Source organism: Styela clava, chromosome 1 (genome assembly GCF_964204865.1).
Source record: "Styela clava chromosome 1, kaStyClav1.hap1.2, whole genome shotgun sequence".
Classification (NCBI taxonomy): domain Eukaryota; kingdom Metazoa; phylum Chordata; class Ascidiacea; order Stolidobranchia; family Styelidae; genus Styela; species Styela clava.
The window spans coordinates 22,966,673-22,989,333 of record NC_135250.1 but is presented as its reverse complement, the minus strand read 5'-3'; the positions used below and the strand labels follow the sequence as shown (position 1 = coordinate 22,989,333).

Here is a 22,661-nt window from a genome sequence, read left to right as displayed (position 1 = left end):
GTTCGTACGTCTTAGTTACTGTTCAAACTGACAGCATTAAACGACATCATAAAAACCGGTCGCAATTATCCCTCCAACACCGTTCATCGTCGTTTGTGACCGGTTACGAGTAAAGCTAAACGCTCCAGGCAACTCATGTTCTATGGTTGAGCGTTACTCTCGTACAGACATCATTACCAAATTTATTTAGTCAAGGCAATAATTTTATCAAGCTAATTTCGATTGCGCAAAACCGGTTTCTTGACATCCTGATTCAATGTATAGCAAAGACAATTTTATATGATACTCGGTCAAATACGGCACTAATTTACGACATGTTGAGTCTTTTGCTCGACCCATATAATTCCTGCTATGATAATTTACAAATAATTTGTCTGAAATTTTATTTTAGATTCTGATTCAATGTATAGCAAAGGCAATTTTATATGATACTCGGTCAAATACGGCACTAAACGACGACATGTTGAGTTTCTTGCTCGACCCATATAATTCCTACTATGATAATTTACAAATAATTTGTATGAAATTTTATTTACATGCTAATTGTATCAAATCATCAAACTATTCATTTATGAAACAATGTTTCAAGTAAACTGAGCAGGGAAAGGGGTTTCCAGCAAATTTCAACATGGTTTGATTATCGAACAAAATCATGCTGTTACGAACATATACTCGACAATATCGCTACGCATTTTTGGCATGAATAGTGCAACGAAATTGGGTAATATGTACAATTATGTGAACCGTGACGATTTTTAAATAAAATGTGTATTAAACTCGAAATCACTGTGACAAAATATTTTTTATTGTCTATTGACCATTACTATATCTTGAAGTCCTATCCTAATCAATTTGATCGTTAGGTTAGATAGTCCACATAACTAGATTTCCTGATGACACCTCCTATAGCGAACTTAACTTTGTTATAGGTGTTTGAGTAGATTCATTCCCCCTTTTTTGATTCTAGTTATCAAATGATCGCATGCTTAAAGGATTTTAATTAGTGTAATCATTAGAAAACTAATTGCCATATCAATTGTTTGGTAGGTGAACCGTGTATAATTTTAAAACATGATAACTAATTACTGTATATGTATAACACGACCAGGACTGCGTGGATTTATATCCTTGTGTATAATGACGAGATTAATTACAGGTCTCATTAATCTGCGTTTGATTTGCATTTCATTACATAACAGTTATTTGGTTGAAACTCTATAGTTCTCATAACTTTGTTTCTTCATCACAGTTGAATCTCTAGCGTTTGTTTGTTTCCGTGGTCATTTTCATGTGAATGCTTGTCTGAAAAAAATTACATATTCAATCTCCAAAATCGAGTACACAATGCTGTATTGTGATAATCGCATGCTGGCTAATTTATTTTGTCTGATTTTCATTGTCATAGCATACAGTAGTAGCAATTTTAAAATGCTGTACTGGTTTATGAAATTGGTATATATATATATATAACTCATTTGCATAAATTACTCAAATTGAGTTAATCGTAAATACGAAAATAAACACGAAATGTGAAGACAGTGACATTTAAAAACGTCGATGGACTGAGAGTTTAGCAGCTCAAAAATAACTTCGCCTCGCTCAAATTATTCATTCTGACGAGGTAACGAAGGACTAATTATATCTGGAACTTTGCTCGATAATAGCTTCTCCGGTTCTTGATGACTTTCACGAGAATAATAGAATTAAAATTAAAACAAGGTGATTTGAACAGATTTGCTAAAATGTAAATCTCTTATATTGTCATTTTGAATTTTGCAAACAAATAGATGATTTAAATTCATGTATTCAAAATATAGAATTCAATATCGTACGAATCTGAAATATAGGCTGTGCGATGAATTTAAATCAACTTTTCACTGTAAGCAATACTGAATAGAAGACACGAAAGCAAGCCAAATTTTTGCGCATTCCGTTTTTCGGTTAGTGATTTCTCCCTACCTGGTTTGTTTCTGAGTCTGGTGGCATCTTTTAATTAACCTTCAGCGTGTGAAGAGGGAGTAAATGCTGTTCAAATGCGCCATCTCGTGACCTAAGTAAGAACAAGAGAACTTGAAAAATCACGCATTTCCTTCGGACAAACCATAAAGCTCTAGTTTAGATCAGTGTTTCCCGACCTTTCCACTCCGGCGGACTAGGAAAAATCTAGTCAAATGACCTTGCGGACCGGCAACAAAATATTGAAATGACTGAAAGAAAGCATTCGATAAAATAGAGAAACGTGTACGGCCTCTCAAATCATTGATTGCCTTTTTTGCTCAAATTGAAACCATAATAAATTATAAAATAGGACACTATAATATCCAATGCCTATCAGCGTTTGTTACCTACAGTTTCCGAATCACGCATCAAAATTTTGACTTGTTATTATTTTCTTCGCGAAACAAAAGCCTGGGCGAATTAATTCATCTGTAATCCTAGATAAAAGATCTCGAATAAACCTCTTCTAAAATAAGAAAGCTATAACAACGTCCAGGTACTTTATCGAATTGTATTTTATTCAACAATTGGCATTGCATTGAAGGGTTTAAAAAAGTAATATTCGCAAACAAAGTTTGATTATAAAACTTTACTAGAGTTTGTAAAGCATGGATCAATAGAATTTAGGCTTCAATTTTATTCACCTCCCATAATTTGCTATTCCGAGTTGAACTCTCATCAGAATTATAATTTTCGGCATTTGAGTTGACACAAATAATTTGATGTTTCACTACAGGCACGGGGCCGCATGGCTGAATTATTTTGAGACATACAGTAGTTGGTTCATTTTAATTATGTAATTGCAGGTGCATAGACTAATGAGATTATATCCGATCTGATCTGATGATTTCTTCTTCACACTTGGGCGTAATGCAGAAATTCTTTACCACATGAATCCAGTCATGATTCCTAATTATAAGCGCTAGGGACTTCCGATTTTGCCTGAGCCATCGGTCAACAATTTTATGCCTCGTTTAATATTTTTCACTGCGGTCGTTTCATAACCACAGCGATCAGTCATATCAAACAAGCAATAATGTCCTGAGTTGCATTCATCAGTGACTTCAATTCCAATAAAGTTGAGTTATCTGACATGCTCTTCTGAGATGTGTCATCAAAAATAAATTCCGGTGAAATACTTCCTCCTGCGGTGAAATATTAACAAAAGATAACCTACCAAGCTAGTTGACTTGTACTACACGAAAGTCTTCAAGCACTTCATACGATGTGGAGACTTATTGCTTACCGAACAGGGGTAAACAGTCTTGTCTTGAGGCCTAATTTGTTACATCTTCTTCAATTACATATAAATTAGGATACACAGAAAACGAAAATAGATAGAATAATCAGGAAAGTTACCACAATCTAGAGTAAGTTTCCAACATTGAATGCTCAAAGCAAATGCCTTTCTCCGTGTAATATCCATAAAACAAGGGCACAGGCAGAAGCTTGGGTTTCCCTGTACACAAGACTGGATCAACCATTAAGCAATATAAGCACGTGCTTGTATCAAAGAAAGGGGGGCAACACAGGAATTTTGGTACTCCCGTAGTGTGTGTATCAGGTTAGGGTTAGGCCCTAATTTTATTCTGATTTTCCCCATTCAAGTTCTATTACGAGTGTGGGGACTGTCTGTGTTAGCCAAGTGAATATACCCCCTGCCCATAGGCTCAAGTTCCTTTATACAACTTGATGTGGAGTAGGCGAACAAAATTAGTTACCTCCGATAAGTTCATAACAATATTAAGTGAGCACACAGAAGAGAACTAGGTACAGTCGGTGTGTTAGTAAGTAGCTTAATTAATACTGTTCTGTTTAAGAGTGGTTGGGTGGGGTACAACTACCGTACCGATATCCCGGTATCGGTATTTCGGCAATTAGTCATTAGAAATATGGAACATCTAAAAAGTAACGGTACATTACTACATTTCAAAATACTGATACAGTATGTATGAAACAGCGAATATCGGATTCAAGGGCGACTGACGCTTTTAGGGTATTGAAGTTACGATGAAATGCTACTTAGAATATTTAATGACTGACCTTAATACTGTTAAAAATTGCCAGTCGTTCAACATTTAAATGGCATTTCACCGTTACTATTTGAAATTACGGCGAAATGGTACTTAAAATATTTGGAACCTGATCGTTTTAACAGTAACACTGTTAAAAAGCACCAGTCGTTCAAATGGCATTTCACCATTACTTTTTAAAGTTATGGTGAAATGCTACTTAAAATATTTAGTGACTGACCGTTTTTAACAGTAACACTGTTAAAAAGCGCCAGTCGTTCAACGTTTAAACGGCATTTCATCGTTACTTTTTAAAGTTACTATGAAATTCATTTTGAAACATTTAATGACTTTCACTTTTTAACAGTGATACTGTTGAAAAGAGCAAGTCGTTCAACGTTTGAATAGCATTTCACCGTAACTGTAATACTGATAATATTCTGATTCACTGAAGATATTAGTTTGAGTTACAAGTTTTTTAAGGGGGCGTGAAGCCAAGTTAAAATGGAACTATTTGTTAGATTCGATTATCCCCGCCTTGTTTTGGATATTTACATTTTTTTATTGTTTACATCTCTTCATTATGTACATGTATTTTCAACGTGTTTTCTGAATAAAACATACTTTCGCTTTACTAGCAGTTATTTGTAGCTTATTGTTAGCTGTTGATTTCTTAAGTGGGCCCGACTTAAAAAGTTTGAGAACTACTGCTTAGTCTTGCTCTATTATGCCGACGGATTTGTAGGCGTATAATAATGCAAGGATGCTGTAGTCAGCACTGATTCAACCATTGAGCAAAAAGACACCAAGATAAAGGAAGACCACAGAAATTTTCAAAGCTGCCTCAGTGTTTGTTTAATGAAATGATTAGTCAAATTGGTCAGGCGATTCAGATCTCAATATTAGCCCGGTTAAAATAAATTGTGACGTGCGTCGCCTCCATGGTAACCACATGTAACTGTACACAAGGACCCCCCATGCGGTGCATAATTTTTTGAAATTTTGTGTTGTTGATTAGATGATAAATGTAATAACTCTTATTTATGTAAAGTGTGAATAATACTTGTTCTGCACGAAATGCATTCATTTCGAAGTGCTTATAATACATAAAAATAAAAAATGAAAAAAAATTGTGCTTGTTTTTCATTCTCAAGTATCATCCTAAATGTTTATAGTGACGAGAACTATTTTAAAAAATGTGAAAATAATCATAATTTGACCTTCAATCAGTAATGAATACTGAAACTTACATTCAATTTCAGATAACACGGAACACTAGTTACATTCTTATTATTATATTTTATATATAGGGCACCAAATACTTGGGCGCTCCCGTAGCATATGAAACAAGATGGCGGACACCGGAACATAGTATGTGTACCAGGTTAGGATTAAGCTATAATTTAATTTCAATTTTCCCTATTTTAGTTCTATTACGAGTTTGGGGACTAGCCAAGTGACTCCCGTAGTATTTCTACATGAAATTATGGCCTAACCTTAACCTGGTACACATAATACGTTCCGGCGCCCGCCATCTTTATTCACATACTACGGGAGTACCAATTCTTGAGTGCCTAGGGCCTCTGATTGTCATGATCCGGTCCTGCCTGTACAGCAGGGATAACTTTTTTATTGAATGGATCAAGCATTGTTTTTATTGATTGGTCATGAGTCATGAATTGTCATTATTTTAAACTTTTGATGAGTACAGAACAATATCAGATATTCCCAAAAAAAATTTCCGTGCTCCTTGTCTGTTTCATTGACCCCTAGAAGGGAAACACTGATCTAAATAGAAGGTGTCCTCGGGTATAGATCTTAAATCACAAAGTATAGAGGTTGCTTAACGTCGAAACGTTCCAGTAACTGCACCTATCTTACCACCTACCTCCTTGAATTAACCCACCGGCCTTGGTACAAACGTTTCATCACAGAAATTAGTACAGTTTTGTAAAATATTTTAGTTCGTTGTTGCTTAGGTAAAAGTGCACATCTTCACGTAAGGTCTAAGAAGTTGGTTAGGTCATGTTGGGTCTAATTTCAGTTGTGTCTATTGATGACTCTACAATCGTTTACGAACATTTAAAACACCTCGTAATAAACTGATTCTAATGGCTTGGATCGTATTTTTCAATGTCAATATTTCTCAAAGCTGGAGCATAGATCCTCATTTTTTGACATCTTTAAAATAATATTTGTAATATCTGTGCGAGTCTAAAAACATGGTCACTGATTCCCTCTCTCGCTTCAATTTGTAAATGATTACTTATCGATCTTAAGATGAGTATTTGTCTGTATGTCTGTCTGTTAGATGCACGCAATATCTCACGAAAACGAAATTGAATCTGCTCCATATTTTGCATGTGCATTCATCATATGTCGGACCAGGAGTCTATTGATTTTGGATGAATTATGTCGTATAATTAGCGAGTTATTAATTAATTAGTGATGGGACACAAGGTGTCACTATGGAGTAAGAGCGCTGTTTTGGGATCCCCTAACTTTCGATCGATAAGTCTTCGGTCTCTGACCGATATTCTCGTTTTTTTCTTATTAGAGTATGCGCGTGTGTCGAGTTCTGGTAATAGCAAACAAACTGAATCTGGAAACGATGTTTATGCATAATGCACTCATGACAAAGTTGTCTTTAATGCTTCTAGACTTTGTATGTTACACTTGATATTCAAGACGAAATGAACTTATGAATCATTATCGAAGCGATCACAGGATCGCTTTCAAGCTGTTGTTAACTGTTTCAACTGTATGTTAAGTCAAATATTTGGGAGTATCTGCGTAGCTTCAACTTTTTAAATGAGCCATTATGAGGCAATTCGTACAGGTGTGGAAATAAATGTAAACTTTCCTTGGCTAAAATTACGATATCTCCTTGAAATATAACAACTATTTGCCTTTCTTTGCATTTTGAATTTATTAGGTAATAATATATTTGATTCAAGAATATGCTGCAGAAACGGAACATAATTGCGATGTATCAAAGTTAGTAGATTTTTTAAGACGAAGTTTGTGCGGAAGTTGAACTGACGATTTTTTGTGGGTGTCATCAGGGATGGCATCACACACATGCTTCTTTGTGTCAGGTTCTTCGTTGGTTGCCATGACTTCATTTAAAAGATGCCTTTTAACAGTAAAAGGCGCAGATGACGGGGTTATTGTCTCCGGTGTTTCATTGTTGATTGGCGATGGAACTTTGTCACTAATATGCAATACATTGTTTACTGTGATAGAAGGCGCTTCATGTTGCTGGGTGGAATTCGTTTTATTTGTGATATCGTGGTTATTGATCGGCGAATCTGACTTGTTTAATCGAAGGTTTTTTAGGAAGATTTCAGCTGATAGCACTGGGGATGAGTTTATGTTTGTTGTACCAAATTTTTCATTTCGGGCTTGGTGGTACGAATATTCAATTTTTCCCATCGCTTCCTTCGTCAGGAGAGAAAGATCTGCTAAAGGAACTTGATGATCAATATTAACAGTTTTCAATATGTCGTAGTTGAATTTGCCTGCCAGCAGCAAAGCCGCTTCCTCTTCTCTTTTATCAGCTTCTCCGTGCAGAATTGACGATAATCTTTCAGATTTTTTAAACGAGTTTGGGATAATGTAGTCTGTAGCTTGCTGAATTCTTTCGTCGCCATTCAGCTTTGATGATGGCATCGATATTGCCTGTTTACTAATTGCGGACTCTCTCAAAGCTCTTTCTGAGAAATTTGAAATGGTTGCTCGCCCACACTTGTCGATGTCTAGCCCGAGGTTAGCACGATCCTCTGATTGCGAATTCTCCGAAATTGTCGAAAAATCAGCGAAAACAAATTTGTTGCCGTGAATTTTTGGATTACCTGAAACGTAAATTGTAGTGTAAAGACATTGTTAATTTACGAATTGGGACAAGTTCAACACAGTTCGACGTGATTGTAATGCGGTAAGAGGTTTTCCACAAATTGCTGTAGTATTAAAAGTTTTATTTTGCAATGATAAATTTAAGCTTCAACAAATAGTTCATAAATTTTATAGCTTTCGAAATTAAAACTTTAGTTCCATAGTTAGTTACTAAATCAATGTTCCATTACCAATGTCAGGCTTATGTGTTCTACTTTATAGTCAACACACACTCTTTTAAAAAAATCTCAATTTAAAAAAAACTCAAATTGTGTAGTTTTTGTATTGAGCAGTAAGCTGATTCCCCGATTACCTTCAATGACTTAAACAAAGCCATGTATATATTTTTTTTTCAACAAAAATAAAGAGGAATTCTACACATTTTCGTGTGTGGTAAACTGGTCATTGCCTAAACCTAGTCAATTCCATTCTCGGTTTGATGACAGCATCAAAAAGCACTTTGATGTTAATAAGATTTTCAAAATCCTTTATTCCCAAAATTCCATTTTTTTAAAACCGTGTCGTTTTTGACAAATTGCAAATTATTAAACCTCTCATTCACGAGCATTGGATACATGCACTCGCGCTTACGATTCGAATAGGATGGAATTTGGGATTTACATTTATCCCGGGGAAGGGAAAAGACCATGGGACGGCTTAGTCATATGGCGAACCACAGCCTCTCGTCCGGATACCAGTCCATGTACGGTATGATTTAATTGGCCACTTAATATTTGTTTTTAGATGCATGGACTTGATAGAGGGTGGGAGGCGTAACCAACCAGCGGTTACGTGAGCCACTCAGCGGCAGCGAAGAGTTCAGCAATCCTCTCGCTCATAACCACCCCTTCATGGGATTAGAACCTACACAGGGTAATCAGGGTTGAGATGGCGAGCGTATTCCTATAACGCTTTTCACGATGCGCCCGCCACACCGCGAATTTTAGATGGTATCATTTTTGAATAAACTCACCTGACAGTTTATTAACGTGAACAGTCGCGCTCGTATCTCCAGATGCGTTCGTGAAAACTTTTGAAGTAAACAGTCGAGGTCCCGATCTTGATTCAGATAAATCTAAATAACCGTAACAAAATTTGAATACAAACATTGAAATTCATATTTTTATGCTCTGTACAGAAAAAATCGCTGAAGAGGTTCCTATAATCTACACGTCGATCACATCTCTTTGGGTTTATTACATAATGTAATCATTTCTATCAATATAATATCTACCATATTAAATAAATACTTCAAATTTCATATTTTGCTCCAGGCAAACTAGATCTTTCTAATTTTGTAATAAAATATGAAAAGTTTCTTGATTTTGTCTTTCAATATATTCTTCAACTTCAATATTTTGACAGCATGTTTAGATTACAAATCTGTTATATAATTTATTAAAATAGAATGCTAAAGTACCACTTTAAGAAGTATCGCATTACTGTAGACGCATGTCTGAAAAATGTATCTTAATGACAAGAAAGCTGAGGTACAAGCAGGGCGTGTCAAAATTTTCTGCTGCCCGGGGCAAGTTTCTGACGATGGTGCCCCTAAAACCCAACTTTAGGAATAATTTGGGGGATAAACAAATTATAGATGATATTATACATGAGAATAAATAAATTAAAGGTCAAGTAAAAGTAAAATATTTGTATTAATATTATTTAGATCATCAAACTCAGCAACAAACTCATTGCTGTAACGGGCTGCCCCTATGGCCCCCTCTAGACACGCCCCTGGCACAAAAAAATTTGACGTCGTATATGACGACGCTTAAACTGACGACAATGCTGTCCTGTCATTCAAACCCAAAGGGCAATCATGTTCTCGCGTAGTTTTATTGTTTGTTTACAAACCTTTTGTTTGTGACATCAAAGATTGCATATCTATTGAATTTTCTGATGAATCGACATCGTATTTAACATTGTCATAGAAATCGTTTGTCAGTGCAACGGAACCTGAAATAAAATAAAAATATTAGATTATTAAATTCAAACCTCAAATTGAACGGAATCCTTATCGATTTAAAGTATCAAAACAAGAAAATGTCACTCTTTCCATGTTGATATACCTACGTGTCAATTCCCACCAAAACAAATTTAATTCAAAAAGCAACTGTTTTATCGCGAAGACGTCGCGAATAATCGCAATATAAACATCATAGTCATGTAATTAAAAAAACGTGATATTATCGAGTGAAGTAATCTGTTTATATACTCTGATTTAGTAAAACCAAGAATAATAAAAGTTGAGATTTTAAAACGAGATATAAGAACTCACGTAGTAAATATGAGAGTATGCAAGATACCTGAATTATCTTTATTAAAATATATTCTATTCCATACTACAGATGTATTTCAAAATATTTTCCAAGTTTCATATTTTTGTGATTATTTATGAACGCGATATTGAACAAATACAGGTAATCCCGATCATCGTATACGGCTGGTGTGTTATGTCATCAGCTGAACGTTCCAAAATAAATCTAAGACTTAATGAAAATAACTACGTAAGGTTAAATACAGTACAGGTAGGAGAATGACACACCGAACTGTTTTTTACTTACTCGGCGAGTTTAGGTAATGCAAATCGTTAATTGGTATATTTAACAAAACACTTTTTTTTTGAATGAATATTCTGCTCTGGCGATGTTTCAGTTTAATTAATCGAAACACCGATAATGATCTTTTCCAATAATGCGAAACTTCGAAACCATAGCTTAATCAAAGCCGCGAAACCATTGATCGAAACTGAGGATTATATAAATAAAGTATTGCATGACTTTTGGAACCTAAGCATTTTTCAGTGGTTAAAACATAATTTATTAAATATAGAAAGAATTCATTATCAATCGCTCAATTTCCATTGTTTGTTGCTCATTGATTTAATAACATGAAAACAGTTTCTAGATATGAAATATTACTTAGGTAATTTTTTTAAGATTGCTATTGGTTTTCTATTTGACAAGCGTGAAGCGGGTCGAGTTGGTTTTAAAACCGGTATATTAGCATTCAAAAGTTTTAGGTTTCTGTAAGGTCTTACAAGTATAACATTCACTCAATCACTTCTATAAATATTACCTCTAACATGCTTAAATTGTGAGCTCATATTATTAAAGTTTATTTGATTAAATTATTAAATTGTCGCAACCAATATGTGTTTGTTGAACATAGTATGCTTTGAAGATTTTACCATGAAAAAAGGCATGCATGATTTATTGTGTGAATGGGTGGGTGCTCATTCAAAAGAAGGATATGCGCTGAATAAAAAAGTACATGCTTCGCTATCTCTTATTGTCGAAAGTTGATTAAAACTGTAATTACGCAGATTATATTGAAAATCCTATGTAATTTCAACGTTTATTTCTAGTCGTAAACGTATACATTCGTGTATACAAGAGGGCTGTTTTTCCAGGAAGAAATCTAAAGCTTTCTAGGAAAAGGTAATAACGTAGTGTATAATTTCCATTATCGCCCGTCGCGTGATTTGTGGTGATACAAAAAATGTATTTTAACCTTAAACAAATCCCAAACAGAAATAAACGTGACAAGCAACACGGTAGAGAATTTGACGCCATTTTCTTCTAAAATGCCGCCAGTTCCTAATTGTACAAGAATTGTTTACTTGAGTTAGGACAAATATGTGATTAATGTCAAATTGATTAGGCTAAACAATTATTTAATGCATATACTTTTAAAAACAACTTTGAGTCACTGATAATTTTAGCACATAAAAGGTTTTTTCGGTATATATATGAAAGTACGTTATACCCTACTTATTTATGAACATTGATTTTTTAGCCACGCCCAAGTCAAATAAATTATTAACTGAATCACAAAAGTAGGAACGAAAAATGAAAAAAAAGGATGAAATAATGTTCCGGCTAGACTTCAGCTATAGCTATGTAGAAATATATCCATCTAAGCTGAGCAAAACATTGTTGGTTCGATATATATGCCATTTGTGAATAGAAAGGAGTCATTCCATAAACTAACAAAATATTTTACCAATTCAATATATTTTTATGTTATTATCTTTTATTTATTAGGACCTATTTTTAATTTTCCAAAATCTCATCAAAATGCTCAAATTGCCATGTAAATGTGACGTAAAAAGTTATATTTTAAGAACAATATATACGGTGTAACAAAGCAAAGGTGGAAAACAATATGCCTCGTGCGAAAACTAAATTTAACCGCAATCTCAACAAATTTCTTGCGCTATTTTTAGCTAAAACATCAAAATTTGGTTTCAGTTTAGTTGTGGCAGCATCGAGCGGGCCAGATTGAATTACCCAACGGGTGGATTTGGCCCGCGGGCCGTACTTTGCCCGTGTCTGCACTATACCGTCATACTTTATGGCTTGGTCAAATGTTCAACCGTATTGCAAGCGGTTTGGTATCCGAACAAATGCATATTCTAAAATTTAAAAGGATAGGAACCACTGTTATATTGTCTTCATTAACAAGGCGACAAAGCATTACTTACTTGATAACGGAACGCATAGGTCGTTTAATTCTCCGTATTTCATTTTAATCGCAAGTAATTGTGCTCGTAGTTGTTTGTTTTCTTCAGTTAAAATCATCACTCGTCTTTCTAATAAAACATCATTCATTTTACGTTTTTCTCTGGATCTTCGAGCCGCTTCGTTATTCTTCCTTCGTTTCATCCAATATTCATTGTTCTGAAAACAAAAATATCAATTTAAAACTCAATTGAATATAGAATAAACGCCAAATAATAATTTATTCAAGTTTCATGCAGTTAAAAAAAGTTTATTGCAAAAATGTTAGTCTCTATGTGCGATTTGTTAATTTGCTATTTGATATTAACGCATGACAAAAGGACTTTCAGTCATTCGTTGACATTTACTAATATCTATATATAAATGATGAAAAGACTACATGAAATATCAGTACAAAACGGGAACAAATTATTTTCAACAAAACTGTGTTTATAATGGGTGTTTCCTCAAGCAACCTAGTAACAATGGCCAACCAACATTGACGCAATAATTAAAATTTTAGCCGTCGCTTTGACATTTTTTCACTCGGACAGTTTTTTCTTCACGATTGTAAACTATGATTCGTTTTTTTTGTTTCGACTTCTGTTTGCCATTTTTAATTATGTATAACTCATGGGTCATTTTATCTTCGGAAAGTTCCAGTGTATTCGCAATAACCAATAATCTAGAAAACTAGGCTAAAATTACCCGTCAGTACTTGCTTGGGCAATTGCTTGAATAATTTAAAACAAAATTTAAATTGTTAAGATGTATACTCGTTTGTCTACAAGCTCGCTAAAACACTCAAAATAATCACCAAAAATTTTACAATGGTAAATTTTTCAAAGACTTTTTATGGAGTCGGTGAAACATCTATCAAAATTATAATACTAAACAAAAGCCATCATCACATTTGAGTAACTTTGAAATTGCAAAAAAGCAAAAAGGCATAAAAAGATAAAAATTGTTTGTTGAAAATTTTTTTTGGTCGTTAAACCTAAAATTCTGATATTTATTTGATGGCAGGAATCCATTTTATGCCAGGCTATTCAGTAATTTTCATTTCTTTTACTTTTCTATAATTCCTATTGCTTCTTAATTCCTAGAAATCGCAAATATGTTTTTCTTACAATTTGGCGGATGTGAAACGTTTCTCGGTGCCGACTTTTTCGGAAAAACGTTAAGAAACCATAATTTTCTTGATTCGATCGCTTTCCGAGAAATTTACAGGCCCAGGGCGATAAATGACGGTGTACGGCGTGAATCTCGCAACTGCCCTGCTGCTGATGGCCTGTACTGAACAGCCAGTTGGATATTATAAAAAAAAATTGTATATATACGTCATTGATTTTATTTTTGATCTATGAATAGTTACCAAATTGTTCTAACATATTCAGGCATTCAAATTGTAAAATATGATATGATTCTAAATAGCTACATCCTATCCTATTAAATTCTTACATGTAAAATAATATGATGATGTATGGATAAGCTAAAAAAATTTGATTCAAATTTTTGTTTGATAGTAGAAAATTGAAATTCATAATAACATCTGAACACTGCATACAACCAATCAATTATTATAAAGTATTTGTAAAAGATTGAATTCTGATCGTTTAATCGGATAATGGAATTATATTATGTTTAATCTTTTACGACTATTGAGCTCGCTAGCCAATGGCCAGAAGATACGCACAAATAGAATAAAAGTGCAACAGTAGCAACCGTATCTGGAATTTTCAAAAAATTGCACTTCCTAAATAGAACATTTTTCCATTTTACACTCAAAATTGCATACTTTTGAGACAAAATCATGCGGTAATTCTTATAATAGCATGATCTACATTTTCAAATAATTTGCAAAATGTAAATTCACTATATATACGTTTTAATCCTGACGCTGAAAAACATAGATAAAAAATGCAGAATTTCGCACAAATAATGCGTTTCTTGCTGTTTTAAATTTGCAAATTGTGTTGTTAGTTGGCCGTTATAAGATGTGCGTCATATTTTTGAAATATGATACAACTGGCTTTATTTCTTTGTGAACGATTGATTTAAAATGATCATAGAGAGCATATGAAGCGGGATACATGATAAACACAATGATAGTAATAGATGTAAGTACACTACAACAAGCTCAGGCACGTGTTAGTGTTATCGTACAATACTAGGCAGCGAAATTCAAATTTAAGAATTTCAAAAAAAAAAGACAAACCCACATTGGTAACTAGGTATCAATAACTGAAATGAATGCAGAATAATGAGCCCAAAAAAAATCAGCAATGAAAGTATTGGACTCAAGATAACATGAAATCTCATGTATTGATCATGTATGTAGCTTATGTCTAACTAGCCTATATTTGTACAACGTGCACCATTCTAGTTGGGCGCAAGATTGAATTAAAACATGTGCAAGCCTTTATATTTTGTAAGTGTTTTCGCGAGTCGCCGCTTACAAACTGGTTTACATGTTGTTAATCATACTTTTGATTCTAACTATTCAACCACATGTCGTTCAAAAGTACTGATAGCTGATTTTAGACGCCCGCCGGAGATTTTCGGGATCAATTTATGATAACTGCAACGAAACTAAAACTACTGTATAGACACAATGACCATCGAGTAAATTGATTTATACCCAAATTTCGGAAGCGCGCCTAAAAACGAGCCTAAAAATCTGAATGTATCTGAACAAATTTTAAAATTTCAATTTTTATGTCACCTTTGTAATATTGCCGATTAGCCAATGTTACGGAAGTAAACAAGGAAGTCGATATCACATTCATCAAAAACTCTGTTCGCTCTTCTGACCTCAATGTATTTTTGCCAGAACACTTTAAACAGATATTACGTCATAAGTAAACAAAACATCTAGGAATAACAAATTAGTAACGCTCACCTTTTGTTCCTCTGGCATGATAATTTGTCCGCCAATAGCTTTCATTTGCATAAAAGTTACTTTTAAAATTGGAACAAAGAAAATCTAATATTTAACTTAACAATTTTTTGGTACAGACACCAAAAACGTTAGAAATAAATGATAAAACGACGATATTTTTGCTCGACATCTAGAACGTCGGAAATTTTCCTGGAATTGACGTGTGTGCCTAAGGCTACAATGTTATGGCGTAAGTTCATTGTTAGTTAAAGTTAAAGCATAGCAACTATAGATGTTAAGAAATGTGTAAATATGAAAGAATTTACACGTTGTGCTAATTGTATTTGCTTCGTTACATAATGGTGATCATTTCAATACAATGTGTATAATTTTAGAAGAAAAAAACAACACAAAGTTGCATGGGTGATAATGTTTATTATGTGCACATGATTTTCTCCCTAAGCCTTGCTTCGTTCCAGAATTCATTGCCACAAAATTGCTTTTTATTATTTATATTTACTTAGAAACACATATGTTGCCCGATATTCTTGGAACTAATTGTCTCAAAACAAGATGGTATTAGTACGTAGATCGCAGTAGAGATAAACTATTTGAATTGACATGATAATGACAATACTTAAAACATACACTTGTAATTTGTTTTGTAATGGATGCATTTTTGAATTGCTATATAAGGTTGGTTCTGTTGTTTCAGAATCTATTTTTTATTCTTTTATTACAAGTTCCTTCCTTCCTTTGTTAGGATCTGTGATTGTGTGTTAGGATTGGAGGAATATGACAGTTAAAATCGAGCATTTCAACGAGTCGTTTACGGTACTAATACAAATTCGCGCATTTCATTTTAGTGTTCTTAGTTTATATTTGGCTCTGCAAGTTTTGACGTCATATTCGCAAGTCCGACGAACATCTTAAGGTTAATTTTATTTTTAGAATTTCTTTATCGTGAAAGATAGCAAAACAAATTGAGAGAAAAGTGCGACGTTTGGGATATGAAAAGATGGCATTCACTTTGGCAGCAAGTTCTTAGTTGGAAAAATAAATCTATTCTTTTCTATAAAATGATTTGAGTTTGAACAATAATTTCAACAAAAACGTTAGTGATTTTAAAAACAAACATGGTCGCAAAAATGAAAAATGATTTTATTTTTGGCGTTGGCTAACAAGTTTCTCACAGGACTATGCTAGGCTGCTCGGTCAAAGTTAAGTTCATCGCTTTGAACATATTTTGAAAGGTCTAAAGAGAGTTTTGTGTGATAGACTGTTGGTCGTACGATAACAGAGCATGATGTTAAATTATAAGTTACAATCCAGTAATACCCGCCGTAAACTTGACCAAACTTATTATATATATCTTTTCTGGTATTCCGTAAGGATCAACAATCGGACCCACCTTGTTTCTGATTTTAGTAATCAATCTACAAGAAAATAAGAAACTATACTAGTCTATTACCTTCTGAAACCCATCCCCATTCATCAAAACGTTGAAAACGATATGTTATGTTGTTAAAACGCGAAGCAATTTTGTACCAACAACATAGATGAAATATTTGGAAGAACGATCCAAAAACTTTGTGTCCAAGATGTGTAAGATCAAATTCATTCCAACAATCTGAGTGTATAGGACAATGGCACAACAATGTAATCAAGCCTCTCGTCTCAAGGCGAAATACCATGGGCAACCCCTCAAATTCTTTAAAATAGACTTTGCTTAGATATGAATACGCATTGCTAGGCTGTTTAATTCAAATCACATTTTCCGTCTCTCAGAAGGCACGGATCATTTCCGTGTATGATAATACAAGCATTTCACCAATCTAACAATAACAACAATCAATATTCATTTCATATACGCGCGCGCATTTGATCCCATGATAAATTTTTCTGGTTTTTGATTACTTACTTACGCTCTGATTTAATCTTTTTCGCTTATCTTTGGATCTAAACACCAGAAAGGGAAAGCATAGCAAAAAAAAACTAAGACGAGAGTTATATATCATACGCTATCACTTGCTGTAACTAATTCAAGCGATTTTGAATTATTTCTAAGACAGTTTTAGATTGATTTTGTGCATCTACAATGGATTTCTCTGCTTCGTCTCGTAAACGATCACGGATAGTTTCATCTTTCACGTCCTTCAGATTGATGAGTACGTTCTGAAAGGCTCCCCACGCACCAGTCTCAAGGCACTTGACGCCAACCTGCCAAGAAATAAAGTTGATGACAACTAACTTGATAATTTCAAGTCTCAAATATATTAAAAGTTTACAGCTCCTCAAAGCACTATCATTAACGGATTCGAAACAATGGTAAAATGCGGAACATTAAAGAAACATATCACACACCCATCATATCTCAACTATCGACATCGATAATAATCTCAACATCATCCATGTTTCCGTAGATTTCAAACGAGAAGTCAGATTAAAAATTGTATTTCCTTTTCTTCCATAGAATCGAAGAGTTTTATCTTACTGAGCCAGAAAGCCAACATTTTTAGGTCGCGACATATGCATGCGACTCAATAAATAACACTTTATGAAACAGTAATGCTAAACAGTTATAACTCCGTCATCAGAATTCATATTGGATCTCAATTATGTTGCTTGCAGTAACAGTTTACAGTTGTGAAGCAGACGCATAACAAAGTTTTTCAAAAACATAGAACACAATTACATGTTACGTGAGATTGCTATAGATAAATAATCTATGATGATGGCATACAAGAACATTATTATCTACCTGTATATCAGAAGCGCAAGATATATTGCAGTTCTGGGCAATTTCTGTCAACCATACCCAGGATTGATTCACTGTATCAATTACTTTTCGAGGAACACGAATGGCCTGGACAATTCCTTCTTGCATGGCTTGGTTTCTATTAGCTATTTCTTCTTCCGTTTTTCGTGGCATTTTCATTGCTGCCATGTATCTGAAACATATTGCAATAGTTAGTGCTATACCGCACAGCTACAATACTGGAAAGTGAAGAAAATTCGTTTCATATACATGCAGACCACACGCTGCACGATTATATGCTGTTATATGAAGTGTTCCATATATTCAGACTTGCATTACATAATATTCAAAGTAAAAATGAACACTTTCACTTGCACACATTCTAGCACCCTGCAGAAATCATTTCCCGACAGTTTCATTGTCTGTATTTATTCGAAACTTGCACCCCACTTACCCATCGAATGCTTTTGCATCTTGATCGATCATCGGAATGAGTTCACTCATTATATTATAAATTGACGGAATGTTTTTTCTCATAAGATCATCCTGCGATTCCCACTGACGTTTCCCATATGTCATAAACCCTGTCGAAACAGCAAACAATTTTTATCAAAATAAATTTACATATTCGTCTTTTCGGTAACCAAGCGATGGACCGGTTGAAAAATTTCAGCTGGGAACCACGGCTCCATAATATGTGGTATGCTTTTGATTTTAACAGTGCCTATAGTGAAAAGTAGATTTTCTATACAGTAACTCAATGTTCCTCTGTTGAATACACTATTGTAAGGGAGCTACCTCCCTGTTCGATATATTATCAAGCTGCGGTTCCATTACATTTGAACCCGTGTACATTTGAACCCACGTACATTTGAACCACGTACATCTGAACCCACGACAATTGCACCTATGGAAATTTTTTTTGGTCTACGGATATTTGAACCCATACCCTAACCAATGGGTTTTAGCACCCGCACATAGATTGAACCCGCGGATATACACATGGGTTCAAATGTACATAGTTCAAATGTAAGTGGGTTTAAATGTACGGTCACCTCAGGCTGCACATGCATTCTTACCTGCCATGGTCCCGAGTGCTGCTCCCATTGCCGCAACCGCCGCTGACACGGATCCACCTCCAGGAGCCGGAGTTCTTTCCCCAACTGAAGAAATAAAATTCTTCAATGTTAACGATCCTAGAGGAAAGTCTTTCGCGTCGTCCCTAACGCAATATTCAATGATTCGCTTATCGGGATCAAACTGTCCGAGAGAATTCAAAGAAAGCCTGTTGATAGCAAGTCGTACTTTATCTCGCTCTTCCAAAACGAACAGATGCTCTTTCTCGATGTAGAACTCTGCCGCTTGTAGTATAGAATCAAGTGGAACTAGGCCTACTACTTCAGACCCAGTAACCGGAAGTTTCAATTCCTCGGCGCATTTTTTTGCCTCCTCGTACACCATATGTATGGGAGTAACTGTGTAATCGGTGATATTTGTTGATATCTGAGCTAAATTTTGCTCCTTCAAATACCAGCCTATACCTTGGACGTTTTTCAGCTTTCCCGGCGTCCCTTTGCCTCTTCCAGTTTCTCGTAAATCCAGCGCGATCCGGTGAGCTTGTTCCTTTGTGCTCAACAAGTTAACGTTATACGCAATTAGGAAGTTTCTTGCACCAGTTGCAGTTGCTCCCCAGCTAGGTATAAATGTTGCGGGGCCATAATCCGGCTTCCATTCTGAATCTGATAACTTATTGGGAAGATTTTCATACTCCCCTGAACGTATAGATGGGAGTAGTTTACGCTTCTCTTCTTTTGCTGAAAATCCATACAAGTAAATAGGAATATTCAACTCTTCCGCAATCCTTTTTCCGAATTCATTCGCACATGTGGTACAGTCGTCTATAGTGGCATTTTTAACCGGGATGAAGGGACAAACATCCAGTGCGCCCATTCGTGGATGCTCGCCTTTATGCTTCGTCATATCAATCAGTTTATACGCTGCTCTAGCGCCAGCTATCGCTCCATTGACAACATCGTCGGGTGACCCAACGAAGGTGTACACAGTACGATTTGTTGATGTTCCTGGGTCAACGTCCAACACACTACAGCCAGGCGTTTTTTTAATAGCATCAGCAATCGCTTGGATTATTGTGCTATCACGTCCTTCCGAAAAATTTGGAACGCATTCAACAAGTTTTGCCATTATTTCAATTCAACACACATCAACTAATAGGTGAGATGTTGTTGCTGTATAGATTTTATTTTAAAATAAAAAGTTATAAATTCATCATCTACAAGTTGAAGTTTGAATCGGAAGTTATATAAAACGTCGCACCGAATTTATAAGGATTTGTAGTCCAATAAACGGCGTTCCAGAGGTTTATGTACCAATATGGAGGTAACTAATTTTGTTCGCCTACTTTACATCAAGTTGTATAAAAGGACTGAAAGCTATGGGCAGGGGGTATATTCACGTGGCTAACACAGACAGTCCCCGAACTCGTAATAGAACTAATATGAGAAAAATCGGTATAAAATATTGGCCTAACCCTAACCTGGTACACACACTACGGGAGTACCCAAAATACCACTCAGAATAATTTTACTACGCGTTTGATAGTAAGGCCGATATTTTCCTAAGCTTTATATATACACACAGCCACTCTCACTCATTGTCAAACGACAATGAACCGTTATCCTCATCCTTGAAATATACGTAGTATTCATTGCGAGGAAACGAAAGTTTCCGATCAATCAATCACCTCAACTGCATTTGCATACTTGGCTGCAACAATCAATGGCGGTTATAATTTTTGGATTTGATCCAGCTGGCATGAACATAAATTATGACAATTTGTCTCAGAAACAGTGGACCATGCGTGTTGGAATGTTATTGCAGCGAAATCTAAAATTATAATTAGCGAGCGGAAGCAGAAAAATAATTTATACTTAGAAGAGCTATGCAAAATATCCTTTGTTTTTCATCTAATACAGGGCACATCTTAGGAATCAATAAAACGGCTCGTGGCCAACTACTAATGTCTTATCAATTCATTCCATTGACAATACTGATAATACGCGGTGTTTATGCCATATTCTGTCGCAGAAATACATCCACTGCCAACAACTACAGTCTTATCGAAAATTTAAGCTGCTTGGACGCACTATTTATGCAAACAACGCTTTATCTTATGCATATATTTGAGCACTCGCCTTCAACGTCTGCTTCAGAAAATTCTGCTTTGCTTTTGTACTACGTATCTGACAAACCGCAGTCACTGTTGTTCTGAATGTATATCGTACACCGCCGACAAATTTTATCGCCCGTTAGACTGCAAATAAATAAATTTCGTGGAAAATTCAGCTTAAATACAGGTTATTCTGTTTCAGAGTAATTATGTCTATGCCACGACTCCTATTTCCTGCTGGTATTGTTTACAGCAAATGGTGTCTTCGCATGCTACCTGCATTGTCGGTGGTAATCTAGCGATGGATGGCTTTTGCGTTTCGTAAAAACAACAAGTGTTGCAATTGGCTGTTTCAATGGAGGCGGACATGAAGCTTAGTCAGTGACACATCGTGTTTCTACGTTTATTAAACTAATAGAGCGTTACGGCGAAGCGTGCAGCACGTCGGCTGCTTCCGTCGTTTTATTTCTATGGTACTGTAATATGTCCGAGCGAGTCTGTCTGGCAGTGAGCACACCGATGACGACGGCGATTGATACGCTAATAACAGTTTATTTTTTGCGTGTGATTTTAAAGTGTAAAGATATATATCATATTGGTTTGGGAATACCGACGATCTTAACAGTGTCGCTTAGATTCGATATGTCAAACATTCAAGCACACCCAGTAGCGTTATAATCATTTTTTCGTTTCTTGCCAATGATAAAAATTATGGAGTTTTTGATAGGAGCATAATAATGAAAATTAAAGCAAAACTTTATCATCAATATCTGTTGCCAGAAATTGATTGAACTATCAGTGATGAAAGTATCGACTCATCTCAAACCCAAATTCGATATCAGCTGATCTTGGATATATGAGATCGATATTGCGTATATATATTCTATATGATGAATAACCTGAAATCTCCTCCTAAACGATTATTGCAAATGCAATTGATTGTTGGAGGTTTCAATTTTAGCAAACGAAAGTAGTAAAAAAGTATTCTGCCAATTCCGAAAATGAATAAAACTGTTTGAATAAGTTGCATAGACGATGTATAGGTAAATATAAATTTCATCGCAAAAAGTCCGTACAATTATGCAAATGGAAAGGAAATGACCACTGTTTACATAAATTTAGCTGGCGCTGGAACAGTTAGAATATCCCGTTTATTTTTAGAAAAAAATACTATTTTTATTCATTCTGAAAATCTTGAATGTATTTTTATCGTTCTTTTTTTATTCTTTAATTCAGCTGTTTCAGTTTCTGCTTGGTAATTTTATATTGTTTATGCGCATGGCGTGTCGCAAGTGAAGTGACTTATCTTGAAGTTTATGACTAACATAAAAATAGCTTTCCAGAGTTTATTGAAACACCCCACAATGCCTGCTAAACACTTTTATCGTTTCAGGTCAACTGCCGTCACATAAACATACCGTGTTCG

General features: G+C 35.0%; 2 protein-coding genes across 3 annotated transcripts; both read right to left on the bottom strand.

Moving 5' to 3' along the window:
* Window positions 1–6,920: 6,920 nt before the first annotated feature.
* On the bottom strand, window positions 6,921–17,069 carry LOC120342761 (uncharacterized). Of its 2 annotated transcripts, none has more exons than XM_039411729.2 (5): window positions 15,312–17,069; window positions 12,394–12,589; window positions 9,762–9,863; window positions 8,878–8,979; window positions 6,921–7,864 (listed from the first exon to the last, which is right to left on the bottom strand). In XM_039411729.2, exons 1-5 carry the CDS (start codon window positions 15,360–15,362, stop codon window positions 6,963–6,965), a joined length of 1,353 nt encoding a protein of 450 aa, XP_039267663.2. In that variant the 5' UTR covers window positions 15,363–17,069; the 3' UTR covers window positions 6,921–6,962. The 2 variants fall into 2 exon arrangements, with proteins under 2 accessions (XP_039267663.2, XP_039267679.2); XM_039411745.2 differs by lacking the exon at window positions 15,312–17,069 and adding an exon at window positions 15,135–15,287.
* A 153-nt stretch (window positions 17,070–17,222) lies between these two features.
* On the bottom strand, window positions 17,223–20,331 carry LOC120342715 (formimidoyltransferase-cyclodeaminase-like). The gene is made up of 4 exons (XM_039411677.2): window positions 19,128–20,331; window positions 18,503–18,632; window positions 18,052–18,241; window positions 17,223–17,510 (listed from the first exon to the last, which is right to left on the bottom strand). The coding sequence occupies exons 1-4, from the start codon at window positions 20,248–20,250 to the stop codon at window positions 17,328–17,330; spliced, it is 1,626 nt and encodes a 541-aa protein (XP_039267611.2). The 5' UTR covers window positions 20,251–20,331; the 3' UTR covers window positions 17,223–17,327.
* Window positions 20,332–22,661: the final 2,330 nt, after the last annotated feature.